This window comes from Carcharhinus amblyrhynchos, chromosome 9 (assembly GCF_965287045.1).
Source record: "Carcharhinus amblyrhynchos chromosome 9, sCarAmb.v2.hapA, whole genome shotgun sequence".
Classification (NCBI taxonomy): Eukaryota; Metazoa; Chordata; class Chondrichthyes; order Carcharhiniformes; family Carcharhinidae; genus Carcharhinus; species Carcharhinus amblyrhynchos.
Genome location: NC_137332.1, coordinates 27028832 through 27049722, shown reverse-complemented (window position 1 = coordinate 27049722; position 20891 = coordinate 27028832). Strand labels below are relative to the sequence as shown.

The 20891-nt window shown below is 41.2% G+C and overlaps 1 protein-coding gene across 1 annotated transcript in view; it reads right to left on the bottom strand.

The window, feature by feature from the left end:
- Window positions 1-254: 254 nt before the first annotated feature.
- Window positions 255-20891, bottom strand: part of pcsk9 (proprotein convertase subtilisin/kexin type 9) — a 31725-nt gene continuing 11088 nt past the window's right edge. The window contains exons 7-12 of the mRNA XM_080195360.1: window positions 20577-20760; window positions 12901-13071; window positions 10343-10491; window positions 9026-9203; window positions 5931-6094; window positions 255-1845 (exon numbers count right to left, since the gene is read on the bottom strand). Of these exons, the coding sequence (XP_080051486.1) occupies window positions 1642-1845; window positions 5931-6094; window positions 9026-9203; window positions 10343-10491; window positions 12901-13071; window positions 20577-20760 (1050 nt within the window). The 3' untranslated portion in view covers window positions 255-1641. The remainder of the gene's footprint in view (window positions 1846-5930; window positions 6095-9025; window positions 9204-10342; window positions 10492-12900; window positions 13072-20576; window positions 20761-20891) is intronic.

Below are 20891 nucleotides of genomic sequence, written 5' to 3'. Positions count from 1 at the left end.
GAGCACCTGGAGGAAACCCATGCAGACACGGGGACAATGTGCAAACTCCACACAGTCACCTGGGGCTGGAGTTAAACCCAGGTCCCTGGTGCTGTGAAGCAGCAGTGCTAACCAGTGTGCCACCTTGCTGCCCCCAAGGAAATAAATCTTTGAAAAATGGGTATATAAATCATTGAAAAATAGAACAAATCAAAAGAATTTTGTGTTGTGGACCGAATTTTTTTGGTGTGCTTCCCCCTCCCCTCTCCCCTGCCCCACCCCTAAGAAATGCTGGTTAATACCTCAATAAAGTAATGTTGAAATGTTGTCCTTTTCCCTCCAATGTAGAAACAAAAAGATTTGGAGTTTTCCTATTATTCTGCCTTCTTTCTCTAAATTTCACCAGCAGTCATGTTTCCAATACTCCATGATAAATAATTTGAGGTACAAACATTTATTCCTCTGATCTGCACAGTGGACTTAGACCAAGCAGTTCACTTAAAACTGATTATTGCAGTCAGCAGTAAAAGAAAAACTGCCAGGGTTTTGCTTGCATTCTCCTCGTGTCTGCGTGGATTTTCTCTGGATGTTCCAATTTCCTCCCATAATCCAAAGATGTGTGGGTTTGGTCGATTGGCCATGCTAATGTTAGTGTCCTGAGATGCGTAGGTTAGAGGGATTAGCAGGTAAATATGTAGGCCTGGGTGGGATTGTGGTAGATGCAGACTTGATGGGACAAATGGCCTCTCTGCACTGTAGGGTTTGTACGATGATTGTATGATTGAGTTTTAATGGAACTGAAAATTGCCAATGTCAAAGTTGCTTTTAACAATGTGCAGAACACATTTTGATGGAACAATTATTTCAATCAGTTGAGTGTGATATTGCTAAGACAATATGAATGGTTTCATTATTCACTAACTATTTCTCCATGAATCTCTCAAATGAAAACTGGAAACACTACCATGTGTATCTGAACCTGAACCAGTACAATGTGAGATAATGTCTTCTGAGTTTGAATAAACTTAGTGGTGAATTTGAAGCAAGGTGCAAAAATTGACATTTAAAGCCCACAGTTGAAGTGGGTCATGTACTCTGTCAGTCCTTAAACCATACTTACAATGGAGTATTAGAAGAGCAAGCCACACAGTTTCCTCATTTGAGCTGTGTCCTGGAGCCAACAGGTACTAATTGTGGAGGCTCCTTTCCTTATGATGGAAAAATGATAAATATTGTGCTCACTGACGAAGTTGCTTCATATTTTTCTCTTAAAACTATAGGCTGTCATTGCCTCTTTGCTAGAACATTAAACAAGAGAGAAGTCCAAAGAAAAAGTTGAATCAAAACCACTTGTCTTTTGACATTTTGTGGTGTTGTACATGAGTTGAGGGTGTAAATTAGGCAGTTTCTTATGTCCAGTTGCTTTCCAGTGACTGATGTTGTAAAGTTTATAAATGACTAATGAGGATAAGATTAAGCTCTGCTGTCCACACAGTAAAGTAGCTCACCAGTACTTGGCACCTAACCTAATGCAGCAAGCAAGGCTACTTGAGCAAAATAACAGAGCCACCCTTTCCCATACAATCACACCGCAACAAGAATCACTGCCCACAGAAAAGTAGAAAAGAAAATGGGAGGAGGGGAAAGCTAACTTGGTGTATTTTACTTGTAATTAAGGTTGGGATCATACTTAAATTCTGTCTTTCGTTTGCGACAACAAATGGCAATGGCTGCTGCATCTTTCCCTTTTCCTGAACACATTACCATGCATGCATTATTCACAATGTATGCCCCATGAGTGTGAGAACCATGGGAATATGCACTGCACCCAGTCAGTGTCCACTCTTCTTCACATGACACCATCACCTGGAAATTAAAACACAGGTCAGTTAGACTGAGTTGAATGGTTTGTTGTTTATCTGGAAAATGTACAGCTTACACATGCCTGCCTGACAGGACAAACTGCCTTGGGTGCAGTGGCCCATTTCCAGTGGGTCACTGAAAATGGGTTAGACTAAACCAAACTTCACTGGACTGCAGCAAATGTTCACTTAGATGTTTTACTAATACAATAAAAGTAAGAGAATAACTAAGGAAATGATTGGGCCTATTCAAGATGTACATGGTAATTTGCGAGTTGATCCAGATGACGTGAGCAAGATTCTCGGTGAGTACTTCATCTCTGCCTTCACTAAGGAGAGGAATGACTCAGACATTCTAGTTAAAAAGTAGTGTTATTAAAATACAATAAGCATAGTGAGAGGGGAAATACTGGCATCCTTAAACGTGGATAACTCACCAGGGCCAGATGAATTGTTTGATAATTTATCACATGGATTAGTATAAAGTGAAAAGTATTGTTTCTTGCGCACAATACAGACAAAGCACATCGTACATGGGGAAGGAAAGAAAAGTGTGTAGAAAGTAAGGTTACAGTCATAGCTGGGGTGTAGAGAAAGATCAACTTAATTGTATTCCAAGCTGTTGAAGGAAGCCAGGGATGAAATAGCGAATGCTCTGACAATTGTTTTCCAATCTTCACTTCTTACAGGTGAGGTACCAGAGACCTGAGCTCTGCGAACTCTGCACCATTTATAATGAGTGCGAGGGATAGACCAGAAAACTATAAGCTAGTCAGTCTGATTTTCAGTGGCGGGCAAGTTATTGGAAACAATTTTGAGGTAGGATAAACTCACATTTAGGCACGGATTGATCAGGAATAGTTGGTATATAGTTGGTATTGTTTTGTTAGAAGATCATGTCCTACTGACTTAGAACTTTTTGAGGAAGTAATGAGGATTGATGAGGGTAGTGCAGTGAATATTGGATACATGGATTTCAGGAAGGCATTTGACAAGCTCCCACATGGCAAACTGGTCAGAAAAGTGAAATCTCATGGGCTACATAAAATGTTGGAGCCAAAATTGCTCAGTGGCAGGAAACAAGAAGTAATGGTTCATAGCTGTTTTTGTGAATGGAGAACGATTTCCAGTGATGTTCCAGAGGGCTCAGTGGAGCCCCTGCTGTTTGTTGTATAAATGATTTAGCCTTAAACATAGGTGGCATGATTGATTTGCCGATGACAAAAATTGGCTGTGTAGTTAACAGTGAAGGTGATGGCTGTTAACTGCAGACGAATATCAATGGTTTAGTAGAATAGACAGAAGTGGCAAATGGAATTCAATCCATAGAAGTGCAAGGTAACCCCTTTCAGGAGGGCAAACAAAGCAAAGGAATATTCAATAGAAAGATATTGAGAAGTCTTGAGGAAGTGCACTCTTTAAATAATAGTGCAGTGTTCTCAGATCTCAGGACTCTGGTACCTCACCTGTATCTAGTGAAGATTGGCAAACAATTGTCAGACCATTCGCTATTTCATCCCTGGCTTCCTTCAACAGCTTGGAATACAATTAAGTTGATCTTTCTCTACACCCCAGCTATGACTATAACATTACAATCTACACACTTTTCTTCTCTATGTACTATATGCTCTGTCTGTGTTGTGCGCAAGAAACAGTATTTTTCACTGTATACTAATACATGTGACAATAGTAAATCATATCAAACAATTCATTTGGCCCTGGTAAGTTATCCACCTTTAAGGATGCTAGTCTTCCAGTATTTTCTCCCTATGCTTATTGTATTTAATAACGCTGCTTTTTAAACAGAATGTCTGAGTCATTCCTCTCCTTAGTGAAGGCAGAGATGAAGTACTCACCAAGAATCTTGCTCACATCTTCTGGATCAACTCTCAAGTTACCACGTACATGTACTTTTGAGCGCATGTCCACAGATTCTTGAAAGTAGCAGGACCAGTGGACAAGATGGTCAAGAAAGTATATGGAATGCTTCCCTTTATTAGGTTAAGTATTGAATACAAAAGCAGGAATATAATGATCGAACTGTATAAAATGCTTGGGTAGGTCACAGCTGGGTTTTGGTCACCACATTACAGGAAGACATGATTGCTCTGAGAGAGTACAGAGGTGATTTACAAGAATGTTGCTAGGGCTTGAAAATTATGGCTATAATGACAGATTGGATAGGCCAGGGTTGTTTTCCTTAGAACGGAGGCAGCTAAGGGATGATCTAATTGAAGTATACAAAGTTACAAGGGGCCTAGATAGGAAAGTCTTCTCCTGGCTGAGGGGTCAGTTACCAGGGGACATACATATAAGGTGATTAGTAAAAGGATTAAAGGAGACATGAGGAAAGGTTTTTGGGCATCTGGAATTCACTGCCTAAGTTGGTGGTTGAGGCTGCAATGCTCAACTCATTTAAAAAAAGGTACCTGGATCTGCATCTGAAATGGAAAATGTGATTAAAATGAGTGGATAGTTTATTTTTTTCTTTTGGCTGGTGCAGACACAATGGGCTGAATAGCATCTTTCTGCACTAACTTTTTTCTACGGTTTCCTTAAAGGTCAGCATTATTAAAATTACAGGATGGCCCACCCAAACTAGTACAAGCCAAACAAAAGCAAATCAAAACAAAATTCCAAATCTTCTTTGAAGTTGGGTTAGTGGAAACAGGACTCCGTTAAAATTGTAGGAACCATCCTTTCCCACGTATAGGAAGATGGGAGCTGTAATTAAATAATGACAGGAATCTATTTGCTCTGCTGCCAAGCATTTCTGTTTCTCTAATGGATGGCTGAGATGCTTATTCAGCTTTCAGAGGAACCTCAGATCGAACCCAGAATAAGAATCCTTTACAAAACATTTCAGGCATCTTCATGCAAGTTGCTCATAATGAGAACTCATATTACCCAGTTAAGTAGTTTGCCTCGTGTACAAAATATCTGGTGGCTTACTAAGGAGATGAATACTGCGAACGCTGTAGAAGCAATACCAGTAAAAGTAATGTTTAGTTTTAAAGATTTCTTGTCTCCCAAAATCTAGCATTGCTTGAGCAGTATCAATGATACATTGACCCCAATCTTCCACTGTACCTTTACTACACCTGACTCTGCTCACGAAATAAATTGTGATAAATGTATCTACTGTAACAGTTTGACAATAATTGTATGGCAGGTGCTGGTCTCAAATCTAATACTAATTATATTTGACTTAGTTTACAGAAGTAGTTAAGGATAGATGTAAACTGATGAAGAGTCAGTCAGACTCAACTTCTGTCTCCACAGATGCAGTCAGATCTGCTGAGATTTTCCAGCACTCTGTTTTTGTGAACTCACTAAGATTAGGACTACAATACCGGAATCCAGCATGGAACTTGCTTGGGAATTGAAAATGTTACATTGTTTGTATCATCTAATAGAGTGCACTAAGGCAGAATTAAGGAAAATACTGGAACGTGACAAAGATGGAATGCAGCTGTTGTATATGTTGTATGTAGGTGGCATAGCAGTTAGCACTGCTGCCTCTCAGCGCCAGGGAGCCTGGTTCAATTCTGGCCATGAGCCACTGTCTGCCTGGGTTTCCTCCAGATGCTCCAGTTTCCTCCCACAGTCCAAAGATGTACGGGTAAGGTTGATTGATTGGCCATGCTAAATTGACCCTAAAGTCAGGGGGATTAGCAGGGTAAATGTGTGGGGTTACGGGAATAGGGCCTGGGTGGGATTGTGATCAGTACAAACTCGATGGGCCGAACGGTGGCCTCCTGTACTGTAGGAATTCTATGATTCTGTATCGGAGGATCAACTGTTGAATGTTTGATGCAAGTGAAATTAAGGGCTCTTGATTATTTGCCTGTTTTCTTCATGAATCAATCAGGCAGGTTTAGAAAACTACCACTAGTGAAGACTTGTTACCCTGCAAATGTAAACACGGGTGCTATAGTTTGACTTAAGTAAAACTAATTTTAACATCGGAATTTGGAATCTTCCAGATTTACCTATTCTTCCAGTCATTTCACTTTGGCGAACACCTCAAGTAGCCCTCAATCTTTAATCTTTAAATAAAATCGTGCAATATTTAGAATATAATTTCACCTTTTCCATGAAATCTGTGGAGCTCTGTTCCTTCAGTGTACACTCGAGGCTTGGTGCTTGGCAACAGGTGGCATGTGAGATTGTCTCTGTTTGTCCGGTACACTGCTTGTTTGCTTGAGGCATCACTGTATCGCTGAATTTTGTGAGAGAGTGTGAGCTGCAGCCTACAAGAAAAAATTGACGGTTTATTTCTTATTGGTTTTGTTTTCACTTCATACACATGCTTATGCAAAGTAGATGAAGTGGAAATTGTCTGCATCAATTGTCTTTCCCAGCTTGAAGCAGTCTTTATAAATAAGCAATGTTGGAAAATTTGCACCAATTTTTAGATTGTCTGAACCTCTGCCATATGTGCATCAGAGGTTTTATATGGACTGTAGCATCCTGACAGTTATAGAGTCTATCAGGTCTTCCCACGACTGGCAATTCTAGAAAACTTCAGGATCTCTGTGCATGGTAGCATTCCCTCCCAAATGGGTAGCATTTCCCCCCTCACAGATCCATAGATAAGTGGTCTCCAAATTGTATAAGTTCAGGTATGATTCATGCTGGTGCCAAATGGTCCCCTGTATTCTTAATTCTCCTATACTTTAACAATGTTGTTCATAACTGCAGAACATTCTGAATGGGGAAGGTGAACAGCCAGAGGTCATGGTTCATGTTGGTACCAACGACATTGGTATAAAAAGGGAAGGGGTATCGCTACAAAATAAATTAAAAGCAGGACCCCAAAAGGTGGTCATTTCAGAATTACCCCCATGTGCTGATGAGATCAGGAATAGGAAAATAGATCCTGTGAATGTGTGGCCGGAGGGAGATATTTGGATTCCTGAGACATTGGGACCCATTCTGGGGGAAATAGAATCTGTAGAAGTTGAACAGGTAGCATCCCAGCAGGATTGATTTGATTTATTATTGCCACATGTATTAGCATACAGTGAAAAGTATTGTTTTTTGCGTGCTACGCAGACGAAACGTTCTCTTCATAGAGAAGGAAACGAAAGAGTGGAAAATGTAGTGTTACAATCATAGCTAGAGAAAGATCAACTTAGTGCAAGATAGGTTGATTCAAAAGTGATGGCAGCAAAGAAGAAGCTGTTCTTGAGTTGGTTGGTATGTGAGCTCAGGCTTTTGTATCTTCTTCCCGATATAAGAAGGTGGAAGAGAGACTGTCCAGGCTGCATGTGGTCTTTAATTATGCTGCCTGCTCTTCTGGGGCAGCAGGAAGTGTAGACAGAGTCAATAGGTGGGAGGCTGGATTGTGAGATGGATTAGGCTACGTTCATGATCTTTTGTAGTTTCTTGCGATCTAGGGCAGAGCAAGAGCCATACCAAGCTGTGATACAACCATGGTGCATCTGTAGAAGTTGGTGAAAGTCATAGCTGACATGCCAAATTTTCTTTGTCTTCGGTACAGACATTGGGCTTTCTTTCTTATAAGAACATAAGAAATAGGAGCAGGAGTAGGCCATCTAGCCCCTCGAGCCTGCCCCGCCATTCAATAAGATCGTGGCTGATCTGTCGTGGCTCAGTTCCACATTCCCACCCTCTCCCCATAACCCTTAATCCCCTTGCCTATCAAGTGTTGGCATGGGGACACTAGGACAGGTTGGTGATCTGGACACCTAAAAATTGAAGCTCTTGACCCTTTCTACTTCAGGAGGATGGGAATCTGAGCAGGGAGACACGAGAGGGAAACAAAGATAGAAATGAAAGATAACAAAGTAGAAAGTAAAAGTAGAAGGCAGAGGAAATTAGAGCTAATAGCAAGTAAGGCTATGGTACAAGATGTTAAGAAAGATCTAAAGGCACTCTTTGAGTGCACAGAGCACTTGCAATAAGGTAGATGAATTAACGGGGCAAGTTGTTGTAAACAGGTACGATATGATTGTGATTACGGAGACGTGGCTGCAGGATGACCAAGGCTGGGAACTAAAGTTTTATTTTATTTATTTATTCATCACAAGTAGACTTACATTCACACTGCAATCAAGTTACTGTGAAAATCCCCTAGTTGTCACACTCCGGTGCCTGTTTGGGTACACTGCACCTAACTGGCACATCTTTGGACTATGGGAGGAAACCGGAGCACCCAGAGGAAACCCACACAGACACAGGGAGAATATGCAGATCCCACAGAGACAGTGACCCAAGCCAGAAATCAAACTTGGGTCCCTGGCACTGTGAGGCAGCAGTGCCAACTACTGTGCCACTCATATATCCAATTGTGTTCAATATTTAGAAAGGATAGACAAAAAGAAAAAGGAAGTGACTGTCACCTGAACTTGAGCAGTGAGTATTCACAGCAGTATAATCATAAACAAGTCAATGGTCAGTGGACCTCTATCTTGGGCCAGGCATCCACAATCTTGCCCTTCCAGCAGGAGTCACTCAATAAGAATTAGAAGTAGGGACCTTAACAATCAGTTTCTGGGTCTAGAGGCATAGGAACAGGAGCAGACCATTCAAGCCATCAAACATGCTCCACCATTTAATATTATTATGGCTGACCGGACACTTGAATGCCTTTTACACCCACTATCCTCATAACCCTTTACGTTATTGTTAATCAGAAATCTATCAATCTCTAAACATACTCAGTGACTGAGCTTCCAAAGCCTTCTCGGGCAGGGAATTCCAAAGCTTCACAACCCTCTCTTTAAAGAAATTTTTCCGCACTTTCGTCCTAAGTGGCATGCCCCTGATTCTAGATTCCCCTGTCAAGGAAAACATCTTACCTGAACCTATCCTGTCTATTCCACTAACTATTTTCTAGGTTTCAATGAGATCACATTCTTCAAAGGTTCAGAGAACACAGGAGAGGATAATTATCAAGCTCCCATCACTGCAACAGCTGGAATTGTCTTGATGCAGATTAAGAATTGAACCCTGGAACCTACATATTATCTGGTGCGATTATCCATGCAAGCTGCTTGTAATCCAGATAAGAAGTAGTTACATTTATTCCACGTGAGTAGACTATTTAGAAGCTCATTCAATGCTAATGTTCAAGTTTGGAACTTTGCCATTTAGATGCTCCAACATTCTGTTACTACCAGTCAGTCCATGCCTAATGTTCTAACGACGTTGCTTACCAGTAAGGAGGTAGTCTTTATGTGGACAGCCTGCCATTTGCATAGTGCCATCATCAGCCACCGAGCTGCTATTAACAACACATTCAGCTCTTGGCCAAGTGCAGCACCTGGCAATTGCATAAACTCCCTGGCTGTCAGCAGCATTGTGAGCGATACATTTCTTCACCTCTCGGATTTCCTAGGATGCAAATAATAAAGAGTTAGATTTAAAAATGTAATGACTAGGGCAATGTGAAGGTGCTATTTGCAGGACTTCGCAGAACCCCTACAGTACCAAAGGAGGCCATTCAGCCCATCGAGCCTGTATCAACAATAATTCTACCCAGGCCCTCTCCCCATAACCCCATGTATTTACCCTGCTAGTCCCCCTTACACTAAGGGGCAATTTAGCATTCCCAAACAACCTCACATTCTTGGTGTTGCAAAAAAAAAATTTAAATTTCTGCTTTAACAAAAGGAAAACAAGTTTTGTGCTATGCATTTGCCATGAGAACAGCACAAACAATGAATGTACTCCGACAGCAGACATCCTTCAACTCCAAATTATGCCCATCCAAGACTGCACGATTAGACATTACCCCTCGATTCATGGTTACTCCACTCTTTATTTGTGGAATTGTGTCCATTCCTCTCCAAATAAATCCAAAAGTCAAAGTAGACTAAATACTTTAATATAATACTAAGCTTGAACCATAAAGAGAAGTGTCAGTGTGCCTAATCTTCTTAAATGCAGAATTTCTATCCTCATTACTTGGTTTCCTGATGGATAAAGTGGGCATCTCAGGCAGTATGTGGATGCCATGTTAACGCCCGTCTCATCAGGAAGATAAACTGGAAGATTGTGTGTGGAATCTATGACCTACATTGGGCTGTCCATCCAATCGTAACCCCACTAACATTTTCCTTGCTGGAAAACCCAAAACACCATAAATCACACCCATCTCTGAATCTACAATTAAAATGATAATGCATGCAAAGAGTAATGTGTTCCCAGATTATTGTTTTCAGGATAGGAAGCTGTTGCCTGTTATTTTTACAAAGTACCAATTATATATGCAGGTAATTGACAATTCCTGTCTAATTTCTCTTGCTCAATCCTTTCAATGATGCATTTTGATTTTCTTTCCTGTTGTATATTTTTGTACAGACCTGTTGTTGTTCTGATTATAGTAATGTAAGTATTAGCCCTGAACCTCATCTCTACTGTCCTTTATATGCTAATGAGCCTTTTACAAATATGGCTCCTGCCCTTTATTGTTCCAGTTTAATTGTCGTCCTAATCTATTGAAACCATTACAAACACGCTTCATCTCTTACCTCTATATGTTCACCCCTTCTTTTCCCATTCTTGGAAAAACTTGAACAGCTGAACATTTCCTCGTTCTTATTGCAGTGTGCTGTGGCTTTAGCTGAGTGAGCGAGCCCTGACCTCTTAGACCATACTGTCCGGCACAGCAGCTGGTTCTCTGTGTAAAAATGATGCACAATGATTGAAGTTTAACCTTTTTAGTGTATTTTCCCCTTTCCCTATGACTTGGGTGCAGCTGAGAATTGTTTCTATGAAGCAATGATACATACCATGTTTTAAAATGTTACCCCATAGTAAGCTCTGGTGACCCGAGCTGATAAATAACATAGTATTGAATTGCTGTGGCAGCTATATTTGCATTGTATTAGGAATGAGATCTTGGTATGAGGTTTCTGAGAAACAGCACTGCAGGCCAGTTTATCATGTGGCAGAGGGATAATGCCATGCTGATGGCTAGAACTGTAAAGTCCCCGTGCTCTCAGAATCGGTCTTGACTCGTCATTTTGAAGGTGGCAAAAAAGATTTTAAAACTGTCATTAAGGTTCATACAGACACTGCCACTTTCCCTGAATGGAATCTGTTGGTACATTTAACCATGCTCCCAGTGGCAGCCACCTTGTGTTGCCTTGTCATAGCTGCATAAAGGGCTGCCAAACTTGCCAATATAAAGTAATGAACCGTTAAAGTGTTAACAAGTTTGCTAGTTCGTTGGTTAGTTTTATTTTTAAATGGCAGGCAGCTTACTGATTTGTGCCCACCCACCTTCCTTATTAGACACCGCCACCAGATTTCTCTCTTCCACCTTCTTCCGGGAAAAAGACAAAGTCTAAGATCACGCACCAGACTCAAGAAGAGCTTCCCTGCTGCTGTCACAATTTTAATATTATCATATGATAATATGACTATCATATTAAGCTGATCTTTCTCTTCACCCTACCTATAGCTACATTCTGCACCCTCACCTTTCCCTTTTACTCTATGTACTTCATGAGTAGTATGTTTTGCCTGTATAGTGTGCAAGAAAAAATGCTTTTCACTGTATCCTGCAACCATAAAATCAAATCAGATCTATGCAAATGTGAAGGGATCAGTTCCCTTGATTTCCAAAAGTAAAATTCGCCTCCACAAGTTTTCCCTGCCCTGAGTTAAATTCAAAAAAATCCTAACTGGCTGATTAAAGTAACTAAGACCCCACTGTCATTTTATCTGGTGCTAATCCCACAGAATAGAATACCTACAGTGCAGAAGGTGGCCGTTCTGCCCATGGAATTTGTACTGACAACAATCCCACCCAGACCCTATCCCCATAACCCCACATATTTACCCTACTAATCCCCTGACACCAAGGAGCAACATAGCATGACCAATCAACTTAACTGGCACATTTTTGAACTATGGGAGGAAACTAGAGGAAATCTATGCAGACATGGGGAGAATGTGCAAACTCTACACAGGCACCCAAGCTGGGAATTGAATCCGGGTCCCTGGCACTGCGAGGCAGCAATGCTAACCACTGTGCCACCCCTTTCAATAGAATTTGAGCTCTCAATCTCTGGCTTGTTAGGCCAACTCCCTATCCATTCGGTTACCACACATTGTGTGATTGTTACAAAATACAGCAGGGCAGGACATTTTATATATTATTAGCAAAGGTATTTTCTTCTTCACCTCATCCAGCTGAATTAATAAAAAAACTGGCTGATAATCATTGTGATTTGAATCTGCAACCAAATGGTAGCTCAGTGAAATACAAGTATATTGAAAGATTGGTTTGTGTAGTTTGTTCCTGCTTTTATGCAGTAAGAAGTCTCACAACACTAAGTTTATGTCCAACCAGTTTATTTGATAGTAATCCCACAAGCTTTCAGAAATGGTATTCCTTCATCAGGTGTGTGGAAGGTTCTGATCAGAGAAAGGCATATAAAGACACACACAGTTTACAGAATACTGATTAGAATGCAAGTCTTTGTAGCTAACCTGCTATTCAAGTCTTAAAGATGTAGACAATGTGAGTGGAGATAGCATTAGCTTAGGTTGAAGAGATGTGTATTGTCTCCAGAGAGGACAGTAAGTGAGATTTTACAAGCCCAGGCAAGTCATGGGGGTTACAGATAGTCTATAACAAATGCTTTTAGGATTTTTAAAAATATATAATGCTATCTTGGATTCTATACATTTTGAAACAAAAATACTACCATTAAAATAGATGGGGTGGCACAGCAATAGCACTGTTGCCTCACAGCACTAGGGGACCCTGGTTCAATTCCAGCCTTGGGTGTCTGTCTTGTGTGGAGTTTTCACATTGTCCACGTGAGTTTCCTCCCACAATCCAAAGATGTGCAGGTTAGATGGACTGGCCAGGCTAAATTGTCCCTTTAGTGTCCCAAGATGTGTAGGTTAGGGGGATTAGAGGGATAATCCACCACCAGGGTGGTGGGCTTGGGTAAGATGCTCAGTCAGAGTCGGTGCAGACTCGATGGGCTGAATGGTGCCCTTCTGCACTGTAGGAATGCTGTGATTAAATTTGGGAATTACATGACTGATTCAATACCAGCCACTGACTTACCTGTTAGTACAGGAGATGCCAATTGTGCAATTCTGTTGGGTGTGATGAGCCGTTGTTCCTCTGGAAACCACACGTCATTAATCGCATTCTTTGTGGAGTAATGAATTAGCTTCTGACGTAATTCAGATACAGTTATATTGGGATCCACATTCAATAGCATTGCTGCAATGCCTGTCAAGGATAAAGTAAGTCAAAAAATACAATCTTATACAATGACGAGATATTAAAATGCCCATTTATCAATTGGCTTACGAATAAAACAATATTGCAGTGATCTCATTTGGGTTACCATGTAGTAAAGGCAGGATGATTTGAAAGGGGTGTTTAATTTTCTTGTGGATTTGAATAAACAGTGGTGCTCATATCAAAGAAGTGGTGAATTATGCTCAAGAATTTTTTTGCAACGATGTGTCCCTGAACTAATAAGAAATAGAAGCATGAGTAGGCCATTTGGCCCTTTTCAGCTGCTCTGTCTTTCAACAAAATCATGGCTGATTATATATCTCAACCCCACCTTCTCACTTTCCCAGTATCCCTTAATTTCCTGAGTACCCACAATCTGTTTGGGTTATGCTCAAAAACCGAGAATTCTTTCCTTTCTGAAGCAGAAAATTTGAAATAAATATTCATTGAATATTTTTTTCCTCATCTGTTACAAATGGTCAATCCCTCACTCTTCAACTATGCCCCAGTATTCTTCAGATATTCCAGTCAGAGGTGATATTCTCAGCATCTACCCAATCAAGCCTTAAGAATTTTCTGTTCAATTAGATCACCACTCATTCTAAACTCGAGAATATAGCCCAGCCTACTCTAATCTCTCCTATAACAATCCTTCACCCCAGGAACCACTCCAATGAATCTGTTACATTCCCTGTAGGGCATATTTTCCCTATCTTAAATAGATAGAGGTTTACAGCATAGAAGCAGGCCCTTCAGCCCAACTTGTCCTTGCTGCCCTTTTAACGACCAAAGCTGGTCCCAATTGCCTGCATTTGGCCCGTATCCCTCTATACCCATCTTACCCATGTAATTGTCTAAATGCTTTTTGAAAGGCAATTGTATCTGCCTCTACTACCACCACCTCTGGCAGCTCGTTCCAGACACTGAAAAAAATTGTTCCTCCGGACACTTGAATCTCTCCCCTCTCATCTTAAACCTCTGCCCTCTAGTTTTAAACTCCCCCACCTTTGGGAAAAGATATTGACTATCTAACTGATCTATGCCCCTCATTATGTTGTAGACCTCTATAAGATCATCCCTCAGCCTTCTATGCCCCAAAGAAAAAAATCCCAGTCTATCCAGCCTCTCCTTGTCACTCAAACCATCATGTTCTGGTCGTATCCTAGTAAATCTTTTCTGCACTCCTCCTATAATAGGGTGACCAGAACTCTACACAGTATTCCAAGTGTGGCCTTACCAAAGTCTTGTACAACTTTAAGACATCCCAACTCCTGTATTCAGTGTTCTGACCAATGAAACCAAGCATGCTGAATGCCTTCTTCACCACTCTGTCCACCTGTGACTCCACTTTCAAGGAGCTATGAACATGTACCCCTAGATCTCTGTTCTGTAACTCTCCCCAATGCCCTACCATTAACTGAATAAGTCCTGCCCTGATTCAATCTACCAAAATGCATCACCTCACATTTATCTAAATTAAACTCCATCTACCAATCGTCAGCCCGCTGGCCCAATCAATCAAGATCCCGTTGCAATCCGAGATAACTCTTTTCACTGTCCACGACGCCACCAATCTTGGTGTCATCTGCAGACTTACTGAACATGTCTCCTATACTCTCATCCAAATCATTAATATAAATGATAAGTGGGCCCAGCACTGATCCCAGAGGCAGATCGCTGGTCTCAGGCCTCCAGTTTGAAAAACAACCCTCTATAACCACCCTGTGTCTTCTGTCATCAAGGCAATTTTGTATCCATTTAGGTACTCACCCTGGATCCCATGAGATTTAACCTTATGCAACAACCCACCATGCGGTAGGTAAAGAAAACCAAACAAATCCAGGTATGGCCTCACCAATTCCTATGGTTGCAGTAAGATCCCTTGGCTCTTATGCTCCAATGCCTTTGTAATAAAGCCTTAACATGCCATTTGCTTTCCTAACTGCTTGCTGTACCTGCATGTTAACTTTCTGTAATTCATGCAAGATGACACCCGGTTCCCTCTGAATCTAAATATTTCTCAGTCATTCATGATTCAAAAATATTCAATTACATTCTCAAATTAAAACAAGATACGTCAAATGCTATTTCTCTTTCATAAATCTGTGTTGACTCTGGTTGTTTATGTTCTGATTGTCTAAGTGTTTTGTTACCATGTCCCGAGCAAGAGATTTTAGCAATTTACCTACTACTGATGTTATTTTAATTAGTCTATAAACTCACCATTTTCTCTATCCCTCCATTCTTACATACTGGGGTTCTATTTACTACCTTCTAATTCCTGGGAATTGTTCTTAGAATTTACGGAATTCTGGAAGATTAAGAGAAATCCATCCATTATCTCTGCAAGTAGCCCTTTTAAAATCCAAAGATGTAGGTTGTCAGCTCTAAGAGTTTTGTCAACACTTAATCCTCTTAATTTCTCTCGTACTTTAAAAAAAAGTATGATTCAGGTTCCACCTCTCTTCTAGATCCTTAATGCCCGTTATTTCTGAAATGTTCCTGTGTCTTCTACCCTGAAGACGCATGAAAAAAAATTTGTTTAATCTCTCTGCCATTTCCTTATTGCTATTAAAATTTCTACCATTAATGGGCCCACCTTTACTTTCACCAATCCTTTCCCATTTACATACCTATAGACATTTCTATAATCTGCTTTTGTGACTCTTGCTGATCTAACTCTCATTCTCTTTTATCTTATCAATCTGTTGGTCCTCCTTTGCTGAGTTCTAATTTACTTACAATTCCCGGGCTCACAACTTTGGTTTGATGGGATGTGGGCTTCACTGACAGGGCCAGCATGTTTTGCTGGGTCATTTTAGAGAACAATTAAGAGTCAGCCACGTTGCTGTCAGTCTGAAATCACTTGCAGGTAAGGACAGGAAGTTTCCTTTTCTAAAGAGCCTCGGTGAACAAGATAGGTTTTTACAACAATCTACGATAGTTTAATGGTCACCATTACCAAGAATAACTTTGAATTCTGATTTATAAAAATTAATTTGTTAATTAATTGAATTTAAATTCCACTAGCTGCCGTGGTAGGATGTATATGATTTCCCTAGAGCAATAGATTGCGACTCTGGATTACTGATCCAGTGACATTACTACTATGCCATCATCTCAATTTTTGACAATGTAAATCTCCTCCTTTGATCTAATATTATCTCTAAGTCCACTTGTTAACCACTGTTGGATGGTTTTTCAATTTGTGCCTTAAAATAATGCATAATTTCAACAAATTATGTATTACTTAAATGCTAGTCTTCACTTGTCTCTTGCTTTATCTTAGTGTGGTTTCCTACTTTACCTTAGCTAATATGCTGCTGACACCTATATAGTTTGCCTTGTTTAGATTTGAGTTCCTAGTTTCAGACTTCACTAAATCATTTTCAAACACAACATAAACATCTATCATTTTGCTGTAAAAAGAGAAATGCAGTCAAAGCTTTTCATAAAAACAGGACAGAAAGAAGAATGCCAAATTTCAAAGGGAACAACTTATACTGCAAGAAGTGCTGAATGGTATGTGCCAGTGTGATGGTGTGTAGTTTTGTGTCTGAATACACAAAAGCATAGGGGCAATAGCTCCTTAGTGGATTGTCCAGACCAATACCTTGGCCAATAAGCGCTGATGTATAAAACTAACAGTAAACTAGGATGTAATGATGCTAGAAAAATGTTAAATTCTCAGAATCAGATGGTTTTCATCTCTGGGTTTATATAAAAAAAATGAGAACATTGCAAATGCCCAAATCATGATCTTTCAAAGTTCTCAATACAGGACTCATTCCTTTAATGTGGAAAATTGCACATCACTCCATTAAGAAATGTGAAAGCAAATTATAGAATAATTAGTCTAATATTTGTTTGGAAATTATGTGAGTAGACAATTAATGATGAAGTGACTAAGCATCTTAGCATTTCAACTGATCAGCACCAACTTGCGCAGATAGGTCAGGTCTGGAGAGACTGACCAAGATTTTTGAACAGGTGACTAAAGTAGTGAACAGGACTGTCAATCGATGTTATCTACATGAATTTCCAAAAATCATTGAATGAAAATGTCTGATAATTAATAGCTAAAGTTGAAGCTTGCAATCTGATTAATTGGCTGACTGTTGGGAATAGAGGGCAAGGATAATATGCAGGATATGACCCGTGATAACCTATAGGGATCTGTGTTGGAGCTTGAATGTATTTATTGACAACTTAGATAATGGGATAGAGAACTAGGTTGGTAGCACTAAGCTGCACAGGAGAGAGAATAAAATTGGAGTTACTTCTAGATTAAATGAATGGGAAAAACTGTGGCAATTTGAATTCACTGGAAAAATGTGGGGTCTGCCTCTTTGAACCTAAAAATGTTGGTACAGGACACTTTCTCAACAGTGGAAAGCTAGTCCAAATAAGCTTGGATATCCAGATACACTGATCACCAAGAGTCATGGACAGGCATAAAGAAAATAATCAAAAAGCTAATGGATTGCTGGCCTTTGTAACTAAAAAAGGAGTTAGATGCCATACAAAGCCATTTTAAACCATACTAGAATAAGGTGGTTAAATTAATCTTGGAGAGAGTGCAGTGTAGATTTACTGGAATAAGACTCCAAGGGTTAAAAGAGAGGTTATGTAAGCTAGGGTTGTATTCCCTGGAATTTAAAAGATTGAGGAAAGAAAGAAACTATTTCCACAGGTTGAGGAATCTAGGATTAAGAAACATAGCCCAAAAGTTTGAGTCAGACATTTCCAATGTGAAGTTAGAAAAGTGACACACACACACACACACACTGCAGAATAAAATTCCAAATTTTCAAACAGCCATTGATGCTAGATCAATGGTTAAATTTTAAATCTGAGACTTAAACCTGTAAGTTTTAGTGTCACAAATAGGCTTACATTAACACTGCAATGAAGTTACAATGAAAATCCTCTAGTTGCCACACTCCGTTGCCTGTTTGGCTACATTGAGGGAGAATTTAGCATGGCCAATACACCCAACCAACATGTCTTTTGGACTGTGGGAGGAAACTGGAGCACCCAGAGGAAGCCCACGCAGAACATAAGAAATAAGAAATAGGAGCAGGAGTAGGCCATCTAGCCCTTCGAGCCTGCCCCGCCATTCAATAAGATCATGGCTGATCTGTCATGGCTCAGTTCCACATTCCCGCCCTCTCCCCATAACCCTTAATCCCCTCTCTCATCAAAAAACCCATCAACCTGCGTCTTAAAAATATTTAGCGAGGTAACCTCCACCACTTCAACGGGCAGAGAATTCCAGAGATTCACCACCCTTTGAGTGAAGAAGTTCCTCCTCAACTCCGTTCTAAACCGCCCCCTCTTTATCTTGAGACTGTGCCCCCTAGTCCTACAATCCTTTCTGAGCGGGAAGAGTCTCTCCACCTCTATCCTATCCATCCCATTCATCATCTTATACGTCTCAATGAGATCTCCCCTCATTCTTCTAAACTCTAACGAGTACAAGCCTAAGTTATTCAGCCTCTCCTCATAGCTCAACTCCCTCAACTCCGGCATCAGCCTAGTAAACCTCCTCTGCACTCCCTCCAAGGCCAAAATATCCTTGCGTAAGTACGGCGCCCAAAACTGCATACAGTACTCCAGCTGCGGCCTCACCAATGCCCTATACAGCCGCAGCAAGACCTCCCTACTTTTATATTCAATCCCCCTCACGATGAAGGCCAGCATCCCATTCGCCTTCCTGACCACCTGCTGCACCTGCAAGCTGGGTTTTTGCGACTCATGCACAAGGACCCCGAGGTCCTTCTGCACCGTCGCCTGCTGCAGTTTTTCGCCACGTAAGTAATAATCCTTCCTACCATTATTCCTACCAAAGTGGACCACCTCGCACTTGCCACCATTAAATTCCATTTGCCAGTTCCTGGCCCATTCGTCCAGCCTATCTAGATCCTTCTGTAGACTCTCCACACCCTCCGCACAATTTGCCGTTCCACCAATCTTGGTGTCATCAGCAAATTTCAACACCCTACACTCAGTTCCCCCCTCCAGATCATCTATATAAATGGTAAATAGCTGAGGCCCCAGCACCAACCCCTGGGGCACTCCACTAGTCACCATCCGCCAATCCGAATAGCACCCATTGACCCCCACTCTCTGCCTCCTATTTGACAACCAATCCTCTATCCACACTAACACCCTACCCCCAACTCCATGTCCCCTGACCTTCTGCTATAACCTCTTGTGAGGTACCTTGTCAAATGCCTTCTGAAAATCAAGAAAGACCACATCCACCAGCTCTCCTCTATCCACCGCCCTAGACACATCCTCATAGAACTCCAGTAAATTTGTCAGACACGACTTCCCTTTAACGAAACCGTGCTGCGTCTGCTCTATCAAGCACTTCCTCTCAAGATGCCTCGCTATTTCCTCCTTGATGACAGATTCTAACATTTTACCTACAACAGACGTTAAACTAACCGGCCTATAATTCCCTGCCTTTTGCCTGGCACCCTTCTTAAACAACGGCGTAACATTAGCCGTTTTCCAATCTTCCGGCACTTCCCTGGAATCCAGCAAGGTTTGGAAAATAACCACCAAGGCATCCACTATCACCTCCGCCATTTCTTTCAGAACCCTCGGATGCATTCCATCCGGTCCTGGCGACTTGTCCACAATCAGCCCCCCTCCTGTCTGTCGAGCACCGCCTCTCTAGTAACAGTGTTGTCATTAAGACCCTCCAGTCCTACCACCTTTCCATCTCTAACACCCGGCAAATTATTCACATCCTCCTCTGTGAAGACAGAAACAAAAAAAGTTATTCAAGACCTTAGCCATATCCCCATCCCCTACCACTAAGTCCCCCTTCTCATCCTCTAAGGGACCAACGTTCACCCTAGCCAGCCTCTTCCTTTTTATATATTTATAAAAACTCTTGCTATCCTTTTTTATATTAAGCGCTAGCCCAGCTTCATAGTTTCTCCTACCTTTCTTTCTCAACTTCTTTGTCAATCTTTGTTGACATTTAAACCTCTCCCACTCCTCTTCTCGCCCACTACTCTTAGCTACTCTAAACGCCTCCGCTTTTAATTTAACACTTTCCTTCGCCTCCTTCGTTATCCACGGCTTATTACCTCTCCTCCTACTGTCCCCATGCAGCCTCTGCACAAACAACACAAGCCCCTTGAGCTGTGAGGCAGCAGTGAGAGTCATTGTGCCACCCCCTCAGTTTTTGTTAAGCAAAAGTTTTAAAGGAAATGGGGCAAAATGGATATGAAAGGTTAAATCACAGATCTGTCATATCCCAATGAATTTGGGGGGGGGGGGGGGGGGGGGGGGGGGCGGTGGTAGAACAAGGGGTTAAATGGTCTATTTCTGTACTAACACAATGAAATTGGCAATTTGCTTGGAAGCTGGGAACTATGATCCAATGCCACTCCCCAAAATGCTATGCCAAATGCTTTGGACCAGGTTTTAGTTCCATTCTGCCGGTGTTGCTAAATCTCATTCTTACTCTGTACCTGCCACATGAGCTGCTGCTTGTGAAGTTCCACTCCTTGAGGTAAAACAGGTGAGGCAGTCGCTGGAAGCACTAATGATGTCATCACCAGGAGCAAAAAGGTCAACGCAACGGCCAAAATTAGTTCCCATGTTTCCAGTGACACTTGGCTGGTCATTATTGTCAGTGGCACCAACAGTGATAACCTAAAAGTTTAGCGTGGAATGTGAAGGGGAAACAAGCTGGTTATCAGCTGTTTACATGTTATTTTTCACCCCATATTTTGTTCTGTTGTTTCCCCCCCATTCTAGGTTGCCCCTGATGTGACACATACATC